The sequence below is a fragment of the Xenopus laevis genome, chromosome 1L (assembly GCF_017654675.1).
Source record: "Xenopus laevis strain J_2021 chromosome 1L, Xenopus_laevis_v10.1, whole genome shotgun sequence".
Classification (NCBI taxonomy): Eukaryota; Metazoa; Chordata; class Amphibia; order Anura; family Pipidae; genus Xenopus; species Xenopus laevis.
Genome location: NC_054371.1, coordinates 114,571,424 through 114,595,884, shown reverse-complemented (window position 1 = coordinate 114,595,884; position 24,461 = coordinate 114,571,424). Strand labels below are relative to the sequence as shown.

At 36.7% G+C, this 24,461-nt stretch overlaps 2 protein-coding genes across 2 annotated transcripts; both read right to left on the bottom strand.

Moving 5' to 3' along the window:
- Positions 1-6,242: 6,242 nt before the first annotated feature.
- On the bottom strand, positions 6,243-7,732 carry LOC121400696 (gamma-crystallin-1-like). Its single transcript, XM_041584472.1, has 3 exons — positions 7,724-7,732; positions 6,994-7,236; positions 6,243-6,518 (listed from the first exon to the last, which is right to left on the bottom strand). The coding sequence occupies exons 1-3, from the start codon at positions 7,730-7,732 to the stop codon at positions 6,243-6,245; spliced, it is 528 nt and encodes a 175-aa protein (XP_041440406.1).
- A 6,866-nt stretch (positions 7,733-14,598) lies between these two features.
- On the bottom strand, positions 14,599-16,215 carry LOC121400695 (gamma-crystallin-1-like). The gene is made up of 3 exons (XM_041584470.1): positions 16,207-16,215; positions 15,486-15,728; positions 14,599-14,954 (listed from the first exon to the last, which is right to left on the bottom strand). The coding sequence occupies exons 1-3, from the start codon at positions 16,213-16,215 to the stop codon at positions 14,679-14,681; spliced, it is 528 nt and encodes a 175-aa protein (XP_041440404.1). The 3' UTR covers positions 14,599-14,678.
- Positions 16,216-24,461: the final 8,246 nt, after the last annotated feature.

Below are 24,461 nucleotides of genomic sequence, written 5' to 3'. Positions count from 1 at the left end.
AATAAATACTGACTTTCTATGGCACCTCATAGCAGCCCCTCTGGCATTTGCCAGAATCCGCAGATTGCCAGTCCGGGCCTGATGGGTGCCCTCTTGTCATCTGGAAGGATGTACTGGGAAACAAAGCAAAGCTTATTGCAGGATCCTAATGGTAATTTTAAGAAATGTGTTCACACAAAAAAGAACAAAACAATATATGTATATATATATATATAGCAAGAGAATATCCTTTATGATAAAGTACAAGTCCAGGGGGGCACCCATGGTAACACGTATTTCCAGGACATCCTCATCGCATCCCATACTAGTTTATTTAACCATGTCTTTTAAGGAGGCTTCTTCAAGGAGATGCTCAAAGCGACTATCATCACATATTCCCATTAATACATTTGGACCAAGCAGGCTTTACAAAAGGCAGACAAGGTCCAGATAACAGAAGGAAGATGCTATCGCTCATAAAGATCACCAAAAGGAGGAAGGTTCCTATGGTCCTGTTTAGCCTTGATGCAGAAAAGCCATTAGATAGAGAGCATAGAGTGCATAGGTATTAAAGGACGGGCAAATAGCAAGCAATGCTGTATTTTAAGTGCCTTAAAATGTTACATGCATGTTACATATTCATTTATTGATAATATGCAATTACATTATTTTACACTTTATTTTGTTTTTCCATTTGTTTGATTTATTTATTTAATGATTCAAATGTAACAGAGACCATGCACTGTATGCAGAATTTTATAGCTGAATAACATTCACCAGCTAAGCAGTATTATGTATGATAATCAGTATTAAACATGTGTGTATTAGACACACTCAGAGACAGTTTATCAATATTCTAAAAGTTTTAATTATTTAATTGACTTCATGTATTTATATAATGTGGATATGTTACACATATACCCACTATTGTAAAAAAAAACATGTATTTTTGCAGGCTCTGGAAATTCAAAATAAGGCAAAACCAAACAAACTTGAAGTATACTTTTACAGGATCTTCAACATCCAATATAATGTATAGAAACCAGCAAAGTGGAATGGTAATTATTCATACTGAACTGTGCTAGGTATACAAAGTACAACAAAGCTATTAGACAACATGCTAAAGCAAAAGTAAGTTAATCAATTAATAGCACAAATAATTAACCCAGAGACAAGGCAGTAAATAACCCTTATGAAATAGCCAATCAATTTGCAGACTACTACTCTACCTGTATAATTTCCATTTGGACAAATCAACCCCACAGCCCACCAATAAAGCTATACAACAATTCTTAGCAGCAGCAAATATGCCCCAAATTCAACCATACCAGCTCAGTCAACTAAGTAGACTCATCTCCCCAGACAAAGTAAAAGTGGCCTTAAACCCATAAATGTGTGATACGAGGTTTCCTGATCCAAATTGGAGCCCGAAGAAAGAGAGAACGGGAAAAACGATACCATGACCTATTACAAAAAATAGTTTCGTTAGAAGCAACACACAAACTCACCCTGCAAGAGAGCATCTTCTCTGATCTGGCAGAGGCTAGAACACAATTGGCAAATCACCTCGAATACTATACTAACAAAGTGATTACTATGACTAAACACCGCTTTTATGAACATGGCAATAAATGTGGTAGACTGCTGGCTAGAGTATTGAAAGCCTCACAATCCAAAAATTTTATTCCCTCAATACGAAACAAACAAGGTTCCATTGAACATATCTCGGACAAAATTGCATCCATATTTCGAGACTTTTATATTTCACTCTACCAATTACCCGACCAGTCCCTAGCTCATTCACCTTCACTTCGAGAAAACATTGACCAATTCCTCACATCAGCGAATTTGAAACCTATCTCCCCTGACTTGGCGGAACAACTGGAAGGGGTCATTACGTTGGAGGAACTAGAGATAGCCCTCCAAAGCACAGCCTCCGGCAAAAGTCCGGGACCGGACGGATACACTATTTCATATTATAAAACGTTTAAAGAGAAACTTTTACCCTTTATGTGCTCCGCATTTAATTGCATCACTTCGGGCAAAACCTTTGATAAATCGTCGCTCGCAGCGCACATTACATTACTTCTGAAACCGGGCAAAGATGCAATAGACCCAGGTAATTACCGCCCTATCTCACTGATAAATACTGACATAAAATTATTAGCCAAGATTTTATCTCGTAGAATACAAATGTTTCTCCCGAATTTAATTCATCCGGAACAGGTGGGATTTGTCCCGGGTCGGGAAGGTAGGGATAATACGAACAAACTGGTTAACCTGATTTTCTGGGCTAAAAAATACAAAATTGAAACCATGTTATTATCAACTGACGCCGAAAAGGCGTTCGATAGGGTCAGCTGGACATTCATGTTTGCCTGTCTTAGACACCTGGGTCTCGGTCCTAATATGTTAAAGTGGATCTCGTCACTATATACTAATCCCTCGGCTAGGCTTAAAATCAACGGAGGTTTATCCGACTCTTTTGACATCCGCAACGGTACGAGACAGGGATGCCCCCTATCTCCTACTCTGTTTATACTGGCTCTTGAGCCTCTATTGAATCACGTTAGACTACATCCTCAGATAACGGGCATCCCTGTACGTAACACGCAGCATAAAATAGCCGCGTACGCGGATGATTTACTATTTTTCCTCACTAAACCTGAGACTTCTATTCCGGCGCTTAATCAAACATTTCACACTTACGGTACTCTTAGCAATTTTAAGATAAACTTTTCTAAATCCATGGCACTTAATGTTTCTGTACCAGACGCCACTATACAAGCCTTATCCACCGGTTTCCCTTATAAATGGGCCACGCGAACACTTACCTACTTAGGTCTCCTTATCTCTAAGGACATTGCGAATTGGGCGGATCTTAATTTAAAACAAGTTATATCGAAGATAAAGAAAGATCTCAATGCATGGAGAGATAAACCTATATCGTGGATGGGAAGGATGAATGTCGTAAAAATGAACATAATGCCCCGAATTCTATATATCTTCCAAACACTCCCTCTACAACTGGGAGATACCCAGTTGCACCAACTTCAAAGCCTGATAAACAATTTTATATGGCAGGGCAAAAAAGCTAGAATTAGTCATAAAATGCTAACGAAACCTAAAAAACAGGGGGGAGTAGCACTTCCCGATTGCAAGATGTACTATAATGCTGCTGTCTTACTACGAATACTCGATTGGTCTCATTACGCTAATGTTAAACTCTGGATAGAAATAGAGCAGCAGTCCACGTACTGCTATCTGTTGCATTTACCCTGGATAGATAACCTGTATAGAAGATTGAAGCACCCCGATCATCCTCTTTTATCTAACACCTTAGCTGTCTGGGATAAATGCCGTACGAAGTTCTCTCTCACAACTTATCCATCGCCCTTAATACCCTTGATTAACAACCCGGCCTTTCCCCCGGGCTTGCTGCCTAACAGCTTCCAGGACTGGCTTGTGGATGGGAACCTCCAGCTTATCCACTTTATGGAAAACAAAACACTTCTTCCCAAAGAAAAACTGCAAAACTTACCACACTTCAAGCAGATAGATCACCTTAAAGTCGCACAGCTCTCGCACTATTTTCATAGCTTAGGCGGTTCACAAACATTAGGACGAGACCTTACTGACTTTGAATTGGCTTGTTCGGCACATGATCCTCCAAGTCATGGCATCTCTCGCCTCTACAAACTATTACAATTACCTACTAACTGGGAATCAGTCTCATTTATACAGAGATGGGCTAGAGATCTCAATCTCCAGTTAGAGGAGGTACAGATTGCAAATATTCTCTCAAAACTACTCAAGAGCTCCACGTGTTGTCGCATACAAGAACTGAACTATAAGATAGTAACGAGATGGTATTATACTCCTTCCAAATTGAAGCATATATACAAAAACTCCAATGGTATTTGCTGGCGTTGTACAAGAGAAACAGGCACTTTATACCATATATTTTGGAATTGTGACCTCCTGCGACCTTTCTGGACAGAGGTCTGCTCACTAGCTGGGCAAATCCTGGGAGACAATGTGGCGGCAGATCCTTCGCAAATATTGCTCTTTCATAATACAGTACCTATGGCGGTTTTTAATTCGGGTCTAGAGCCCCAACTGCTTAATGCCGCTAAAATATTGATACCACTACACTGGAAAACGACATATGTGCCTACCATTAAAGATTGGCTTAACAAAATTACGGAAATTTGCAGATTCGAGGAAATGTCATCCCATACCCCTGATCAATTCGCGAAATTCTCTACTACCTGGATGAGATGGTTCCTATTTAAGGAAACTGAACTTTATAAATCCTACCTTTCCTGAGTTGTGGACTCAGTACCACCCCGCTGCACCCCCTCTCCTTTCTCCTTTTTCCCCCTCACCTCCACCTTCTTTCCTACTTACACTTTTACCGTTGTTTCGTTTATGTCTGTCTCCTTCTGTTTTGGAGTATACGGAGTCCTAGCTGTTCTGTTGTGAAACACTGTTGACCCGCACTTGTAAGTTTGTTATTCTGCAGACTCTTACCACCAACAACCTTGTATGTGACAATGTAGATGTTTGCACTACTGTTTAAGACATATGTGGCTTGGTGCTGTTAATGTGGTTACAGTTTTTGTATCACTGCTAATTTCCAATAAAGCTCTTTTGAAACTGAAAAAAAAAAAAAAAAAAAAAAGTGGCCTTAAAGTCAACCCCACAAGGGAAGGCACCAAGCACTATGGTCACACACTTTAGCTGCAATTCCTGCAAAAATTATGACTGCCTGTGAAACAGGAGTGTGCATCCATCTGAATAAGCATGTGTGTCTGTTACAAATATTATATTACAAATATTATATATAATACAAAGTCGGTGCACCCAGAAGAAAATAGATGCGTGCATCTGAAAATGATGTAAGTGGGCTTGGAGAACTGCTCCATTTTGCGGATGGCAGCTGTGGTAGGAAAATGGCAAACAAGCCTGCCTTATGAATACTCCTGTAAGGTAGCATTTTGTTTCAATTTAACCTATTGTATGCATTATTATAGGGGGTTGGATTGATACTAATAAATTTAGCTATAAATGTTTACATCTCCTTTAACACCTTTTTCAGCAGTATTTATTGTCAAGACATTCTTCTGAAAGAACTGCAGAATCTGCACCAGTGTCGGACTGGGATACCAGGGGCCAACCAGAAAACCTTAGGTTGAGGGCCCACCAAACTATTTTACCTCCTCTCCTCACTCAACCTCTTTATTCTCCTAGTCTCTTTTCTCTACATACTATACTCTATTTTTCCATTATTAAGCCTCTTTATTCCCATAAAGAAATAGAGAATGACCATAAAATAGACCAAATGGTTAGAAGCAAGAGGGCCCACTGACACCTTGGCCCGCCGGGAGTTTTCCTGGTATCCCGGTGGGCTCATGTGTAGTACAAATTTTACAGTTTCAGCATGTTCAGTCAAGTGAGCATACATGGCAAACCTCTTAACCAATAACAGTTAAGATGCGCAATGCTTATCTCGCATAAGGCAGCAGTTCATTTAATTACATTCAGTATCAATACTAAAGATGAGCTACAACTCCCATCTTAGAGACCTGGGTCCTACACGGCATCTAAATATATCAAATATATCAATCACCCCAAATTAATAATATATTTCGTAAGGTACCGAGTATCTCAGCATTGTAATTGACTATGTGCAATTAAAACATAAAATATATTGGGGTATTATATTTTCTACTAAAACACAGAACAGCAATGATTGTCATTTAAAATGATATTAGTTAATGTTATCAATACATTAACAATTCCCTTAAGAAGTAAATATAGAAGTAGCAAGAACCACCCTATGTGACAATACAAAAATAAAGAAGTTAATAGGAAAAAAGAGAAAGGCATTTAAAAACTACAATTCTGTGGGGACAGAAATTGAATTTAATGAATATACACACTCTAATAAATGTTGTAAAGCAGCAGTTCCGGAAGGCAAAGATAAAAAATGAGGAGCGTGTTGCGGCAGAGGCTATGATTCAATTTAAACTGGAAGCCAGGTCTATGTTAATGACTTTACCCCAAACAGGTATGTTTGCAAATCTTGTAACTGGACAATGCCATACAAATAAACACAGAGTTGTTCATTAAGCCATAAATATAGGATTTGACCTAAAGCTGTACTACAGATATAAATAAGTACTACACAGAGAAGTCATTTTAAACATCTGTTTTATTGAATTATCAATTTAACTGTATTAGTACATTTTTGACTGGATTTAAAATTTGTGATGAACTCTTCTGAATGAGCCAATTCTGGCACTTGAGGCTCCCCAGTCATTATATCTCCTGTATTCTCCAGATCTCAGGTAGTACTGGCGCCCCCTATAGTTGGGTTCCTCATAGAACATCCAATGGCCATCAAACACATTGCAGGAGTGAATGTCATGGAAACGGAATCGATCATAAGTGTTGGGGCAGTCATCAAAGAACTCCATCATCTGCCCTTGGAAATCTCCTCTTTCATAGATTCTCATTTTGTACTGGCCATGATGCTAAAAAAATAAGATTGAAAACAAAATAATAAAAAGACCTTTTCATTTAAATGCAATACTTTCTCAGATTTTTTCAGATGGCCTTGTGACCTTGTTTTAAAATAATAGTTGTGCAGTTTAAAAAATCATTTTACGTTGTATTTTAACATGACGGTAAAATCTGGTTCTATACCACCACGAATGGTGCACAAATGTTTGTATACAAGACATCAGACGGCTGACTCTGTACAATGGACTCTTTACAATGGTACCCAAACATAGTTCTTTTGTAGGAGCACCAGTGTCCCCACCCAGCCTACTCTAATGAATTGTGTACAACTACAGGTATTGATGCAGGGAGACCCCAAAACCCTAATGCTATTATTAACACCTCATGGTAAAAGTCATGCCCCCCTGAAATTTTTGCTAGTGGCTGCAATGACATTGAAAATTCTGAGAAAAAAATTGCATTGTGAGAATCTTTACAAAAACTTACATTGGAAAGAAAGCGACAAGACCTAATGGAGTCATTGAAGCCCATCCATCTCTGGAAGTCTGGGTATTCTCCTTGCCAGAGATAATACTGGTGTCCCCTGTAACTGGGGTGCTCATAGAGGATCCAGTTTCCACCCTCTACCCTGATGGAGTTACAGCGATTGAAGTATGAGGACAGGTCAGAACAGTCTGAGCCGCACTCATAGTGGCGGCCTTGGAAGTTCCTTTCCTCGTAGAAGAAGATCTGAAAGAAAATATTAAATGAATAATTATTTTTTCAAAAAACTGCTCTAATTGATACAGTACTTATACGTTTTTTGCTTTTAAAGAAATGCCAGTTTTATTGCTGGCAATTTGAAAAAATAGTAGTCCTGCTACACACTTGTTGTTAGAGAGAACAGGCACAGATACAGTTCTGGGTGCACAATGGAGTTTTTATACTTTTCCAGAGAAAAGCTGCCATGTAGAATTGCTGCAAATTGTTTCATTTTTTAGTGAATGTTAATCATTTGTATTGCTATTAGTGGGTTCCAATACACTTATTGTAATGTATGCATGGGCTTATTACAAATTGTAGTCTAAACATAAATTTGAAATGTTTACATTTTTTCACCAATTATATTGTGTCTGTAAGCATTAATAACAAATATAGATGTAAACAAGTGACTCCTAAAGTGTCTAAACTTGATTGTAATTAAAAACCATTAGAATAGTTAATGATTTTGACTTACCTTTCCCATTTTGATTGAATTGAAGTTTCAGTGCAATGGAAGGGAGAGAAGTGGCAGCCTTTATATATGTCCTGTATTGCTGCTGTCTGCATAAGCTGAGCTGAGTGCTTTTGTTCTGTCTAGTAAGGTAAATGTAAAGATCTTTTGTCTGGCATTGTGTTTGATCTTGTGCTGTGACAGTTATTTCTAAGTGTTTTCTGGCACATGTTTTCCATAGGTTTACCAACAGAGCTACCTAGCATTCCTATTATAGTTTCAGAAAGCTGACAGTATAGAAAATGTTCCATACTTAGTCCATTAATAGTCCAGTGTTTTCTAAGTTACCAGGGAATCCATAATTAGGAAGCTTTTGATAATTGGGAACCCGCTTGGTAATACATATAGGGGCCGATTTACTAACAGGTGCTGGCATAAATTCGCTAGCGAAGTAGACATACTCTAGCGCTACTTCGCATCCTAACGCCAGGCGAAGTTGCGATCTGGTAAAGGGACGTAACTACGCTAATTCACTAACTTGCGGATTTTACTGAACGTTACCTCTTGCGCCAGACTTGACTTCACCAGCTCAGGCCAGGCAAAGTACAAAAGAGTAGATAGGAGGATTTTCAAAATTTCCAAGTCCCAAAAATGCTGGTGTCTTTTAAATTATTCAGGGTGATAGGCTGAAAAAGATCTAAATGTTTTTTTTGGGGTACCCTCTTTCCCCCTACATTTCCTAACATATGGCACCTAAACTATACAGTGGGCACATGTGTAGGGCAATATAAGACCTCTATTTTATTTAATGAATGTTTCTCAGGCTTGTGTAGTGTAATGTAGTTTATGCTTCATATTAGGCATCGATATCGTAACTTCGCTTTGCTTGATGAATTAATGCTAGCACAACTTCGCTACTCTTTGCCTCCCTGGGCACAACTTCGGATTTGAGTGAATTTGAGTAGCCCTGGCAAAACTATTCCTGGCGAAGTGTGGCGAAGCCTTCGCTAGCGCATTTTTGGCGCTTAGTGAATTTGCCCCATAGAGTAGGAATTAAGGGAAGTCTTCCAACACACTGTAAAATGCATTTGGGTTTCTCTTCCTTAAGCATTTCCTTTTATACCCTAAGTACAGTAGAAATTAGATGACAGAAGTAACACCAGTGAGCATTTATGTACGAGCTAAAATGGCAGTGGATAAATTATCCCCTCAACTGCACATGTAAGTTGGAGGGAAACATATGTTGGCTGCAATACCAGTTTTGGCTTGTTTTCTTTTTACTGATTATTAGTGATAAGAGAAACATTTTGCCAAGTTTCTCCATGAAAATGATGCCCAACCGCTCTATTGGGTGCAAAAAATTGTTGTGCATCAAAAAAATGTTTTGTCGCCCATAGACTTTGCATTTTGGCAAATTTTGACCATTTTGAGAAGTCACCCATCACTATTGCTCATTATGATCTCATTGCTATATCTAAAAGACAGCAACTAATGCTGTGGATGCTTAACATAAGCAAGGGTTAAAAACAAACCACATATAATGGAATTTTATAAACACCTAACCTTTTACCATAAATATAAAGGGAAACAATTTTGCTATAAATGTTGCAATATTATCTGTATCTAATTGTGTCCCTACTAATAATGGTAACAATTCCATTTAAGCTGTTACAATGTGTCATGCTTCGAGACTAACTCAGTGTTACTGCCACCCCAGCATTTATTATACCTTTATATCTTTCATGTTATGTCACTACCCATCCCAACCTAAGTGAAAGGCTAAACCTAATTGAAAAGGTTTTCTGTAATCTTTATCATGATCAATTTATCCTTATGTCAGTACTGCCACTCAAAGGGACCTCAATATACTTCTATCGTACTGCCACTGGTGTAATTTCTCCACAAAACGGCACATCATGTCCCACAGAATATCATAGTGTACATAATTACTTAATTACCCCAAAATATATGTGTAAATAAACATATATGTAATATTATTAACAATCATCACCATGTTAAAATTGCTACAGTGTTAAACATTTCCCTAATAACCAATGTGCTGGATTAAAAGGATATTCCAACCCACTCCGCACGGTGGTTATTGTGTAGCCATTTACTATCACCCACCCACATATATGTAAACAACATTTAAAATATCGAAAGTGAAAAATCTAAAATAATCTGGTAAATTCATCAAAGGGAGAGTTATAGTTCATGTGTTGTCACCTGTAAAAAATCAAAAATCAGACATCTGGTAAATTCATCAGAGTGAGAGTTATAGTTCATGTGTTATCATCTGTAAAAAATACTATGTCTCATAATCCAGCCCTCCCTGGGGTTGCCCATATCCTTTCCAAATAATAAAAAACTAATGAAGGAAAATAACCCTACAGCTTTACCAACACAAGTGTCCATTGCATCATTGTGGTGTTTGCCTGACAGTTACTGAAGTTCCATACTTAATGTAGCGTACCGTCGCCACTGCCAATATCGCATATGGTTGAATATGATTCCCTTATCGTGCAGCCAGGCATATGAACATTTTATACGAGAGTGCTGGCCTCCCAGGTGGGATATATATATATATATATATATATATAGAAAGGCAGAAAAAGCTGAAGCACACCAGGATTTTCTTCAAAAAGATAAAGTATTTATTACATCAATGTTTCGGCCCTCGCATGGGGCCTTTATCAAACTAAATACTTTATCTTTTTGAAGAAAATCCTGGTGTGTTTCAGCTTTTTCTGCCTTTGGATATTTGATTTCTGAATTGCACCCAGGTATGTAGCTTTTGAAGTGTGTGCTAAAGCCTTTCACAGCATATCTATCTATCTCTCTCTCTCTCTCTCTCTCTCTCTCTCTCTCTCTCTCTCTCTCTCTCTCTCTCTCTCTATATATATATATATATAGGGCCTATTATCCAGATTGCTTGTTATCTGGGGTTTTCTGTGTAACTGATCTTTCCATAATTCTTCATACCTGAAGTCTACTAGAAAATCATGTAAACATTAAATAAACCCAATAAGCTGGTCTGGCTTTCAGTAACGATTAAGTACTGTTTTATTATTAAAGAGAAAAAGGAAATCATTTTTTAAAATTTTGATTGTTTGGATAAAATGGGAGATGGCCTTTCTGTAATTCTGAGCTTAATTGATCCCATACCTGTACTGAATTCTATTTCTCACTGTAATATGGGTGCCCACTAGGAATAGTGTATAATTTTAACTAAATACTTGGAATGATTTTGACTGTTTTCACTAAACATCTGCTTAATGGGCATCATTGAATGTAAATTTCACTGCAGTGTATTCACTTTTATCCACATGTATGGTTTATATTGTCTATAGATAGCATTATATTAAACTGGTTAGTTCTTATAAGTCAGACATAGCTATTTAACATCAGAGGCCACCTGTCTATATGTTTTCAGCGATGCATACATTTTATTTATATTATACATATAATTTTTGTATTTGCACGTTATATATCAGTACATATCTGAGAATCAGCTGCTGTCACACACCTTTTAGTTTGGATATTTAGTTTATTAATGAAGGTTTGAGTGCTCTATATGTAAGGCTCTTGTTGTTCCTCCTCCATATTGTTTCATTCATTGTTTCTTTGTGCTACCCATCATAATTCACTAACAGGATAAATATAATGAATATGAATTTAAAAGTTAAATAGCTGCTAAACACGTGAGCTCAATCAAGTAAGGTTTAAAAAACTACACGTCCATCAAGTTCTATATATAACCTGCCAAGCTATCTTACATAACCCTGTATTCCTTAATTTCCTTAAAAGCCATCCAACCCTTCTTAAAGCTAATTAATGTATCAGCCAATTTGACTGATTTGGGGAGAGAATTTCACATCTTCAGTGCTCTCACTGTAAAAGATTCTTTCATAATATTTAGATGGAACCTGCTTTCTTCTAATTGGAATATGTGCCTTCTTGTCATCTGGAAGGACCACTGGTAAACAAAGCAAAGCTTATTGCAGGTTCCTAATGGTAATTTTAAGAAATGTGTTCATACAAAAAAGAACAAAACAATATATGTATATATATATGGCAAGAGAATATCCTTTATTATAAAGTACAAGTCCAGGGGGGCACCCGTGGTAAATTGTGTTTCCAGGACATCCTCATCCCATATCTTACTAGTTTATTTAACCATGAAATTCAAGGAGGCTGCTTCAAGGAGATGCTCAAATCGACTATCATCACATATTCCCATTAATATATTTGGATCAAGCAGGCTTTACAAAAGGCAGAAAAGGTCCAGATAACAGAAGGAAAATGCTATCGCTCATAAAGATCACAAGAGGAGGAAGGTCCCTACGGTCCTGTTTAGCCTTGCGCAGTAAAAGGCATTTGATAGAGAGCAAAGAGTGCATAGGTATTAAAGGACGGGCAAATAGCAAGCAATGCTGTATTTTAAGTGCCTTAAAATGTTACATGCATGTTACATACCATTATGAATTTATTGATAATATGCAATGACATTATTTTACACTTTATTTTGTTTTTAAATTTGTTTGATTTATTTATTTAATGATTCAAATGTAACAGAGACCATGCACTGTATGCAGAATTTTATAGCTGAATAACATTCACCAGCTAAGCAGTATTATGTATGATAATCAGTATAGACATCTGTGTATTTGACACACTCAGAGACATTTTATCAATATTCTAAAAGTTTTAATTATACTTATTGACTTTATGTATTTATATAATGTGGATGTGGTACACATATACCCACTGTTGTGCCTAACAAAAGAATCATGTATTTTTTGCAGCCTCTGGAAATTCAAAACAAGGCACAACCAAACAAACTAGAACGATACTTTTACAGGATCTTCAACATCCAATATAGTGTATAGAAACCAGCAAAGTGGAATGGTAATTATGCATACTGAACTGTGCTAGGTATACAAAGTACAACATAGCTATTAGACAACATGCTAAAGCAAAAGCAAGTTAATCAGTCAATAGCACAAATAATTAACCAGAGACAAGGCAGTAAATAACCCTTAAGGAATAGCCGAGCATTTGCAGACTACTTCTCTACCTGTATAATTTCCACTTGGACAAATCAACCCCACAGCCCACCAATGAAGCTATACAACAATTCTTAGCAGCAGCAAATATGCCACAAATTCAACCATACCAGCTCAGTCAACTAAGTAGACTCATCTCCCCAGAAAAAGTAAAAGTGGCCTTAAAGTCAACCCCACAAGGGAAGGCACCAAGCACTATGGTCACACACTTTAGCTGCAATTCCTGCAAAAATGATGACTGTCTGTGAAACAGGAGTGTGCATCCATCTGAATAAGCATATGCGTCTGTTTCAAATATTATATTACAAATATTATATATAATACAAAGTCGGTGCACCCAGAAGAAAATAGATGCGTGCATCTGAAAATGATGTAAGTGGGCTTGGAGAACTGCTCCTTTTTAAGTATGGCAGCTGTTATAGGAAAATGGCAAATAAGCCTGCTTTATGAATACTCCTGGATAGTAGCAGTTTGTTTCAATTCAACCTATTGTATGCAGCATTATAGCAGGCTGGATTGATACTAATAAGTTTAGCTGTAAAGGTTTACATCTCCTTTAATCAGCAGTTTTTATTTACAAGACATTCTTCTGTAAGAACTGCAGAATCTGCACCAGTATTACTGCTACACTCTGCTTTAAAATTCCTGTAGTTTTGCATACTTGTCTGCAGTTAAAATAATAGAAACATTTCTATAAATATGAATAGATTTAAAAAGAAATGGTAAAGCACCAATGTCCATAGTAAATGCAGCTTCCCACTGGCAGCTCACTAGCAGACTACAGGTGGCAGCAGCAACATTTGGCATGCACAGTGTGAACATTATATACAAAGACTGTGACAGCAACAAAGGCTGCACCAATTAGGATAGGGCTCTATGCTGGTCATTTTTTGCATGCGCACTGCAAATACAGTATATCCTCTGTGGAAACCCATGGAAACTGAGATCTACACAGAGACTAACAAAGTCTTTCCCAGAAACTTGAAACAAAGTATTTGCACATGCAAATGCGAATAACACAAGACAATTTCCGTTCTCGCTCATGTGTAGTACAAATTTTAAAGTTTCAGTATGTTAAGTCAAGTGAGCATACATGGCAAACCTCTTAACCAATAACATTTTTGGATGCGCAATGCTTATCTCGCAAATTGCAGCAGTTCATTTAATTATATTCAGTATCAATACTAAAGATGAGCTACAACTCCCATCTTAGAGACCTGGGTCCTACTCGGCATCTAAATATATCAAATATATCAATCACACCAAATTAATACTATATTCCGTAAGGTCCCGAGTATCTCAGCATTGTAATTGACAATTGTGCAACTAAAACATAAAATATATTGGGGTATTATATTTTCTACTATTATATTTTCTACTAAAACACAGAACAGCAATGATTGTCATTTAAAATGATATTAAATAGTTAATGTTATCAATACATTAACAATTCCCTTAAGAAGTAAATATAGAAGTACCAAGAACCACCCTATGTGACTTAATACAAAAATAAAGAAGTTAATAGGAATAAAGAGGAAGGCATTTAAAAACTACAATTCTGTGGGGATAGAAATTGAATTTAATGAATATACACACTCTAATAAATGTTGTAAAACAGCAGTTAGGAAGGCAAAGATAAAAAATGAGGAGCGCATAGCAGCAGAGGCTATGATTCAATTTAAACTGGAAGCCAGGTCTGTGTTAATGACTTTACCCCAAACAGGTATGTTTGCAAATCTTGTAACTGGACAATGCCATACAAATAAACACAGAGTTGTTCATTAAGCCATAAATATAGGATTTGACCTAAAGCTGTACTACAGATATAAATAAGTACTACACAGAGAAGTAATTTTAAACATCTGTTTTATTGAATTATCAATATAACTGTATTAGTAGATTTTTGACTGGATTTAAAATTTGTGATGAACTCTTCTGAATGAGCCAATTCTGGCGCTTGAGGCTCCCCAGTCATTATATCTCCTGTATTCTCCAGATCTCAGGTAGTACTGACGTCCCCTATAGTTGGGTTCCTCATAGAACATCCAGTGGCCATCAAACACATTGCAGGAGTGAATGTCATGGAAACGGAATCGATCATAAGTATTGGGGCAGTCATCAAAGAACTCCATCATCTGCCCTTGGAAGTCTCCTCTTTCATAGATTCTCATTTTGTACTGGCCATGGTGCTTAAAAAATAAGATTGAAAACAAAATAATAAAAAGACCTTTTCATTTAAATGCAATACTTTCTCAGATTTTTTTAAGATGGCCTTGTGGCCTTGTTTTAAAAGAATCGTTGTGCAGTTTTAAAAATCATTTTATGTTGTATTTGTATCTTTTAACATAAAGGTAAAATCTGGTTCTATACCACTACCAATGGTGCACAAATGTTTGTACACAAGACATCAGACGGCTAACTCTGTACAATGGACTCAAAGCTGTTTCTGTATTGACACCACTCCTAAAAGGCACTTGCACCCAAACATAGTCCTTTTGTAGGAGCACCAGTGCCCCCACCCAGCCTACTCTAATGAATTGTGTACAACTCCAGGTATTGATGCAAGGAGACCCCGAAACCCTAATGCTATTATTAACACCTCCTGCATTGTTGTGCTGAAAGTCATGCCATGTCCCCCTGAAAATGTTGCTAGTGGCTGCAATGACATTGAACATTCTGAGAAAAAACATTGCATTGTGAGAATCTTTACAAACACTTACATTGGAAAGAAAGTGACAAGACCTAATTGAGTCATTGAAGCCCATCCATCTCTGAAAGTCTGGGTATTCTCCTTGCCAGAGATAATACTGGTGTCCCCTGTAACTGGGGTGCTCATAGAGGATCCAGTTTCCACCCTCTACCCTGATGGAGTTGCAGCGATTGAAGTATGAGGACAGGTCAGAACAGTCTGAGCCGCACTCATAGTGGCGGCCTTGGAAGTTCCTTTCCTCGTAGAAGAAGATCTGAAAGAAAATTTTAAATGAATAATTATTTTTTTTATTTTTAGAATTATTTTTTTCTAAAAAATGCTCTAATTGGTACAGTACTTATATGTTTTTTGCTTTTAAAGAAATGCCAGTTTTATTGTAGGCAATTTGAAAAAAATTGAAGTCCTACTACACACTTGTTGTTAGAGAGTGTGTGGAGTTTTTATACTTTTCCAGAGAAAAGCTGCCATGTAGAATTGCTTCAAATTGTTTCATTTTTTTAGTGAATGTTAATCATTTGTATTGCGATTATTTGGTTCCAATACACTTATTGTAATGTAAGCATGGACTTATTACAAATTGAATCATAAATTCAAAATGTCTACATTTTTTCACCAATTATATTGTGTCTGTAAACATTAATAACAAATATAAATGTAAACAAGTGACTCCTAAAGTGTCTAAACTTGATTGTAATTAAAAACCATTAGAATAGTTAATGATTTTGGCTTACCTTTCCCATTTTGATTGAATGGAAGTTTCAGTGCAATGGAAGGGAGAGAAGTGGCAGCTTTATATATGTCCTGTATTGCTGCTGTCTGCATAAGCTGAGCTGAGTGCTTTTGTTCTGTCTAGTAAGGTAAATGTAAAGATCTTTTGTCTGGCATTGTGTATGATCTTGTGCTGTGACAGTTATTTCTAAGTGTTTTCTGGCACATATTTTCCATAGCTTTACCAAAAGAGCTACCTAGCATTCCTATTATAGTTTCAGAAAGCTGACAGTATAGAAAATGTTCCATACTTAGTCCATTAATAATCCAGTGTTTTCTAAGTTACCAGGGAATCCATAATTAGGAAGCATTTGATCATTGGGAACCCACTTGGTAATACATATAGAGGCCGATTTACTAACGGGTGCTGGCATAAATTCGCTAGTGAAGACCTACTCTAGCGCTACTTCGCATCCTAACGCCAGGCGAAGTGGCGCTCTGGTGAAGGGATGTAACTACGCTAATTCACTAACTTGCGGATTTTACTGAATGTTACCTCTTGCGCCAGACTTGACTTCACCAGCTCAGACCAGGCAAAGTACAAAAGAGTAGATAGGAGGATTTTCAAAAATAGTTTACATTTTTTCCAAGTCCCAAAAAATGCTGGTGTCTTTTAAATTATTCAGGGTGATAGGCTGAAAAAGATCGAAATTTTTTTTTGGGGTACCCTCCTTCCCCCCCTATATTTCCTAACATATGGCACCTAAACTATACAGTGGGCACATGTGTAGGGCAATATAAGACCTCTATTTCAATTAATGAATTGTGTAGTGTAATGTAGTTTATGCTTCATATTATCCATCGCTATCCTAACTTCGCTTTGCTTGATGAATTAACGCTAGCACAACTTCGCTACTCTTTGCCTCCCTGGGCGCAACTTCGGATTTGAGTGAATTTGAGTAGCCCTGGCAAAACTATTCCTGGTGAAGTGTGGTGAAGCCTTCGCTAGCGCATTTTTGGCGCTTAGTGAATTTGCCCCATAGAGTAGGAATTAAGGGTAGTCTTCCAACAAACTGTAAAATGCATTTGGGTTTCTCTTCCTTAAGCGTTTCCTTTTATACCCTAATAGGGGAATGTAATATCACGCGCAATCGCATAAACTGTTCGTAAAGCGATTTGCGAGTAGTTTGCGAGCGAGAGTAGGTATGTAATAATTCGCTTTGCGACTGTTCAACTACATTTGCTACTGTGTCCGTCATTCCTCTCCACTTTGTGAACTTTTGTTATTGCGCTGTTGCGCTATCAATGTAATAAAACATCTTATCGCAAATTGCTTATATTGCGCTTGGTTTTTTAACGAGTCGTGTCTGTAGTCGCTGTTCAGTGCAAATGTTATTCGCAATCTAATCGCAATGTAATTGTGTTCACGTGACTTTGCTATCAGCGTTGTGAGAAGAAGGTGATGTACAACTTTTGCAGAGATATTTGTGGAGCTATTCCACCGTTCGCATCGCGTAAGTTTATTCGCTATTCTTCATGTCATTTAAAAAATGTGGTCAAGTTATATGTGGTAAAGATAAATGTCAGCATTTGTTTTTATATGTGGTAAATGTATATGGTTATTACGTTTTTTTGCAGTGAAAACTTTTTTTTGCCTTTTTAAAGATCCCTAGTAAGGCCTCATTTGGAGCAGTCCTAAATGAGAAGGAGAGGGAAGAATTATGAGGGTAGACTGTCTAGGTTGGGGTTGTTTTCTTTTGAAAAAAAGGCACTTGTGAGGGGACATCATTATAGACAAATAACAGGGGGCCTTTTTACCCATAAAGAGAATCACCAGAGGCCACCCCTTCAGACTAGAAGAAAAGGACTTTGAAGCAGCATAGGTGGTTCTTCACAGTGAGGACAGTGATTTGTGGTTGCTAGGGTCAAAATTACTCTAGCAACAATGCATTGATTTGAACGAGAGACTGGACTATGAATAGGAGCGTGTCTAGACAGAAAGTGGAGTATAAAAAATGCAAAATTAACGTTACAATTTGTAGCCTGTCAGACAATTTAATTCAAGATGGGGGTTAGTGACCCCCTCCCCACCCATTTGATAGCTGGAAAGATTTAGAAAAAGAAGGCAATTCATTTGAAAACTATTATAAAAAAATAATGAAGGCCATTGGATTATTTGTTTGGATTTTGCCATGTTATATGTTGCCACCCCTTTAATGCTTTTAAGATTGCCTTGGATGATAATTTCAATGGCTATTGTGAAACTACATTGTACAGTTAATATAGATATGTTTATATATAAGTTATGGGAAAGTGTGGACAGGTGTGTGTATGGATGCTGGGTTTTCATTTGGACGTGTTTGAACTTGTAGTTATATGTAACAAATTGCTAATCCATTTGTTTTGATGTGTTTTTTTATTACATGAATTGTGTCTGTATAAACTATTACATTTTTTTTAAATAGTATTATTTGCCTTGTTTTGTACAAGTGACTAATATGTGTCATTTTTTAAATTGTGTTTGTTTTTTACCGTTTGTTATAGATTGAGCTACTATCAGTATTTGTATTTGTATGGATGCTTCATTACCATTTCTCATACTTGCTAAACGCCAAAAATCAGTTGTTAAAAATGTACAGTGCAATGTGCTTGTGAAAAAAAGGAAGAAGAGGAAATTTAACCCCAGAACTGAGCTTGCTCTGTTATTTGATGATGAAATAAAAATTAGATATAGACTTTCTAGAGGGCAAATTTTATCCCTATACGAAGAATTTAAAGAATACATTGACCCTGTATTTATGAGGGGCAATGTTATACCAGGCCATGTTCGTCTGCTATGTGCTCTTAATTTTTTTGCAACTGGGAGTTTCCAAAACTCAATTGCAATTATTGGTGGCATTTCACAATCTGCATGTAGCAGAATGTTGACTAAAGTCATAAAAGGTATGCTGCACCTGATACCAAAATATATAATTTTTTCTAGTGATAATGCCTCAGTTACACAGCTGAAGCAAGATTTTTTTAAATTTGCTAATTTCCCAAATGTTATCGGGTGCATTGATTGCACCCATACTCATATTGCTCCTCCAAGGGACATGGAGCAGGTTTTTCGAAATCGAAAATGCTTTCATTCCTTAAATGTTCAAATGATTTGTGCTGCCAATTTAAAAATAATGGACGTCGTGGCTAAGTATCCTGGATCCACACATGATGCATATATATTCAAAATCTCCGGGATATATGATCGTTTTGATTCTGGAGAATTTACTCCTGGAATTCTGCTTGGTAAGTTTGTGAAATATGTTAATCAGTAATAATTCAACATAATAAATATGAGTATCTGAACTAAAATGATCAAATTAGTTTCTTTAACCTAATAATATAAGGGGATGAATCTCTGGATAAATACAAGCTAGAATTAGTTCCAACACTGTCATCACCTTTATATATTGTTTGCTGTTTGATGCAGTGCATCATTATGGATGCTGCCAAATGCAAACTATATTCACACTGAAATGCATACTCGTGTCTTGTTAACAAAAGCTCATTTAGCTTGTCACACTGGTTAAGGAGCAAGTGAAGAAGGCTGATGGCAGCTTAGGCTGTGATTTTCTGTCTCTGTTTATCTGCAGGCTATCTATCATCTATTTATCTATCTACATCTCTCTATAATGTGTATATATATTTTTAAAAGTTTAATCTAAGTTGTGTTTCTAGTAGATGGGCAGTTTATCAGCATTGTAGTTTTGCTAGCAAATAAATAATTAATTTCATCCATTGTATTTCTTTTTATAAACTGAAGCTGGTGGGCTTAGATTTTGGGTTATGGTGCACTTGAAGATTTATATTTAACAAAAACACTTTCTTATTGTGATGTGTAACATTTCAAAATTGTGCAATCTCCCATCTAAAGGCTATAATACTTCATAATGTTCATTGTATTTTTTAAACAGCAGACAGAGGATATCCACTCACGACTTGGCTTATGACTCCATTTATTAATGCTACTACGCCAGCACAACTTCGTTATAACTATGCTCACATCCGCACCCGCAACACAATTGAACGCACTTTTGGACTTTTAAAAAGCCGCTTCAGATGTTTGGATGTTACAGGTGGCATGCTACTTTATGATGCTGCAAAAGTGTGTGAAATTATAATGTGCTGCTGCATTCTACACAACATCTGCATAGAACATGAGAATGACAATGAGTTTGACTGTGACACTGCAGTGACTGAAGAGCAGCACAGAGAGGTCATACTTTCTCATCATGCAAAACTTCAAAGGGACCATATTGTTTCCCAGTATTTTTCATAAATCTGCGTTTTTGTGAAGCAAGTCAGATCGCACCTAGATAGGCATTGGAGTTTAGCTGTTTGTTAGATGTAGAGCAGGACTGGACTGTGATTAAAAATAGGTCCTTCCATTCTTACTAGTCCAAACATCCCCCACCAGCCTACTTAATAGTCACTTTTTATTGCATCTTTCAGCAGCTCCTTTGGGTGAGTGATATAGTGAGTGATATAGTGAGAGATTTGCATTAGGTTTTTGAGTCATTAGTTAATACTTTTGGCTTTTATTTATGCAGCTCTATAGTATGCATTTTCAGAAATTTGGTTGCTGGGATCTACATTTCCCTTGCTTCAATAATTTGACATGAATAAGACAGGACCAGAACAGAAAGAGGAGTAATAAAAAATAGTAATTACAATACATGTGTAGCCTTAAAGACCACATTTGTTTTTTATATGGTCAGTGACCCCCATTTGTTTGCAGGAGTGAGAAAAATGTAAATGGGCTCAGAATTAGATATTCTATAACATAAAAGTTTACTTAGATTGGTACCAACTTATTTTAGCCATACTAACTATGATGAAATTACTAATTTTAAGCAACATTTAACTGGTATTTTTATGATTATTTTTTAAATTGCCATCTTCTTTTGTTTGTTTCATGTTTTGTATTGAGGGTCACTGACCACTCCTAAAAAAATGCTCTGTTAGACTAATGAATTGCTCTTGATACTTTTTGTTACTCATCTATCTATTTTGGCCTCTCATATTATGGTCTCTCATTGGAATCTGAGTATGGTTGGTAGGGTAAATTAAACCTTAGAAACCTGTTTTCTTCAATTGTAAACCTAGTGATATACTTATTACAAAGTGGAAAAAGTTGTTTAATAATCTTATTATACCTGATTACTAATTGACAATTGTCACAATATATTATTTGAAGTTATTATTGTCCTATTAAAAGATTTCTGAGAGGAATGAGAGTTACTTGTTGCAATTTGGCTATGTTTTTTCTCAGTTTGATAACTATGTTAAGCAGGCCTAGCAACCTGTACAACTATTTTCCTTGACTATATTTAAAAAAAAAACCAAAAAAACTTATGGTTATTGTAATACATACAAAAGTTGCGTTTAAAATGTTCCTTTTAATTTACTGAAATAGCCATTTGTTGTGTTCGCTATGCGAACAAATACTCACCATTAACATGCTATAAAATTATTTTTAGGTTATTTCTGTATTAGTGCGCTTATTATATTCGCTCTGTGAATATAAATGTTATGTGACATTCGAAAATAAAGTCGCACGTCGACTTCCTGTTTGTGTACTTTCCTGTCTGTGTACTTCCGGAAAGACGCGTGACGTCAGGAAGATGGCGAACCAGAAGGATCGTGCAGTGCGGTTCTCCCATGAAGAGATCATTTTTCTCCTGAGAGGCCTTGCTAAGAGCCGATACAAGTCTAAGGAGAAGGACGAAGGGAATGTGGCACTCAGGAAGCATAGAATTATGCGTCGGATATCCAGGGAAATGCAAGAAAAATTTGGAGTTAAAAGATCTGTTGGTCAGCTGCAAAAACGTCTTTCTGATTTAAAAAGGAGGGGTAACCCAATCTATTCTAGGTTCCTGAAAAGAATCTTCGTTGTTAAGTTTTTATTAAGAAACTATTTAAAAAAATGTTCATTACTTAAGAATATTTTGATGAGTTATTGTTAGAAATGTGAGTGCCTAATTAACATTAATAAAGTCCAAGTTAAGAAAAAAAAACTGTAAAGTTTGTGAGTTGGAAAAGAAACCTGCGGCGAATTTAGCGAAATTATATTCGGTTTTTTGCGACTATCGCTGTGCGAACTATATCACGTTGGGAACAGTACTTATGGTTTTTTTTTTATAACTTGGTTTCATGTAGACATTTTAATTCAAAAATCATTTGCATTTGAAAGGAATTGTTTGGTATAAAAGTAAAAACTGGGTAAATAGGCTGTGCAAAATAAAAAATGTATCTAATATAGTTAGTTAGCCAAAAATGTAATGTATAAAGGTTGTAGTGACTGTAAGTCTAACATAACAGAACAGAACACCTTCTTGCTTTTCAGCTCTCTTGGTTTACATTGACTGGTTACCAGGCAGTAACCAATGACAGACTTGAGGGGGGGCCACATGGGTCATATCTGTTGCTTTTGAATCTGAGCTGAATGCTGAGGATCAATTGCAAACTCACTGAACAGAAATGTCCCATGTGGCCCCCCTTCAAGTCGCTGACTAACTAGAGAGCTGAAAAGCTGGAAGTTGTGTTGTATTCTGTTATGTTACACATCTAGTCACTCTAGCCTTTATAGATTACATTTTTGGCTAACTATATTAGAAACATGTTTTATTTTGCACAGCCTAGCTATTTACCTAGTTTTTATTTTTACACTGAACTGTTCCTTTAATTGTTTTTATAATTATTTATTTGTCTTTATAAGTTGATGCACTTCAGTTTGGCAGTTTCTGAAATATGGTTGCTATGGTCTAAATTTCCCTAGCAACAAAGCATATCTATGAATTGGATAGGAGCAGAACAAAGAGAGCAGTATTGAAAAGTACAAATAACAATATGTGTAGGCTTACAGAGATTTTCATTTGTGGAAGGGCACAATTACCCCCTTTTGAAAGCTGCAAAGAGTCAGAAGAAGAGGGCAATTCATGTAGGAACTATGAAATGAAGGGCATTGAAAAATTGCTTAGAAACTTCCATTTCATAACATAGTGAAAATGAACCTAAAGGCCACCTATCATGAAAAACGGTTACCCCTAACCAAATGTGTTGGCTGATAGAGCCTGCATTCCCGTTGGGGCCGGGGTACTGTTTGTTTTTTTTGTTTTTTTTAAAAAAGCCCCCCCACCAGCGCGCTTGCACCAGGAGGGAGCGCCCGGTGCGAGAGGCCATGACAGTCTCTGCGCATTTGTGTGCACGTGACGTTATGTGCATGCGCATTAAGAAAAGCGGTCAGTGTTAGTACCTTTCTCTTAATGCGCATGTCATCACGCGCACACAAATGCACATGCACAGAGACTGTCATGGCCTCCCGGTGCAAGCGTGCTGGTGGGGGCCTTTTTTTTTTTAAAAAAAAACACCAGTACCCCCAACCAGAATGTGGGCTCTATCAGCCCACGCATTTGGTTGGGGGGTAACTGTTTTTCTCAATAGGTGACCTTTAACGAATAATCATCATTTATCATTGTTTCAGTTTTTAAAAAAAATTTTTTTTCAAAAAGTCAATATAAAAATAAAAACTATTCTGTTTATAAATTGGGGGTAACTGAGCCCTTCAACAAATGTAAAACTACGAGAAGATATTTTTTTCAAATACTGCTACTTTGTAATTTGGCCTTCAGTTCTGTGAATGAACATGCTGCTAAGCCTGGTCAGTGATAAGGGGGGAGGAGGGGGAGATGCCTGGAAGGATACCTTGAAAGTTGGGAGTGATCTCTAGACTAAGGACTATGGTAATGATGTTTTCATTATTCAGATATATTTCAAAGTCTGTATTCCTTTTTTAAAAAATGTTTAAATGGGATATTTTTAATTTAATACATTTATGATTCTTTTCCCTTAAAGGGGGGTTCACCTTCAAGTTAACTTTTTAGAATATTGTAGAAGGGCTAATTTAAAGAAACTTTGCAATTGGTCTTCATTATTTATTTTTCATAGTTTGTTTTAATGATTTGCAATTTTCTTCGGTTTCTTTGCAGCTTTCAAATGGGGGTCACTGACACCATCTAAAAACAAATGCTCTTAAAAGCTACAAATGTATTGTTATAGCCACTTTTTATTACTTATCACTCTATTCAGTCCCTCTCCTATTTATATTCCAGTCTCTTATTCAAATCAATGTAGGGTTGCTAGGGTAATCTGTACCCTAGAAACCAAATTGCTGACACTGCAAAAACAGAGAGCTGCTGAACAAACAGCTAAATAACTATAAAACCACTGATAATAAAAA

What these genes read in the sequence shown, in the direction of transcription:
- LOC121400696 (XM_041584472.1), bottom strand. An exon ending in CTTGTCGCTTTCTTTCCAAT is followed by an intron (nt 6,519 to 6,993) that starts GTAAGTTTTTGT and finishes TTATTTTTTTAG; the next exon opens with CATCATGGCCAGTACAAAAT.
- LOC121400695 (XM_041584470.1), bottom strand. An exon ending in CTTGTCACTTTCTTTCCAAT is followed by an intron (nt 14,955 to 15,485) that starts GTAAGTGTTTGT and finishes TTATTTTTTAAG; the next exon opens with CACCATGGCCAGTACAAAAT.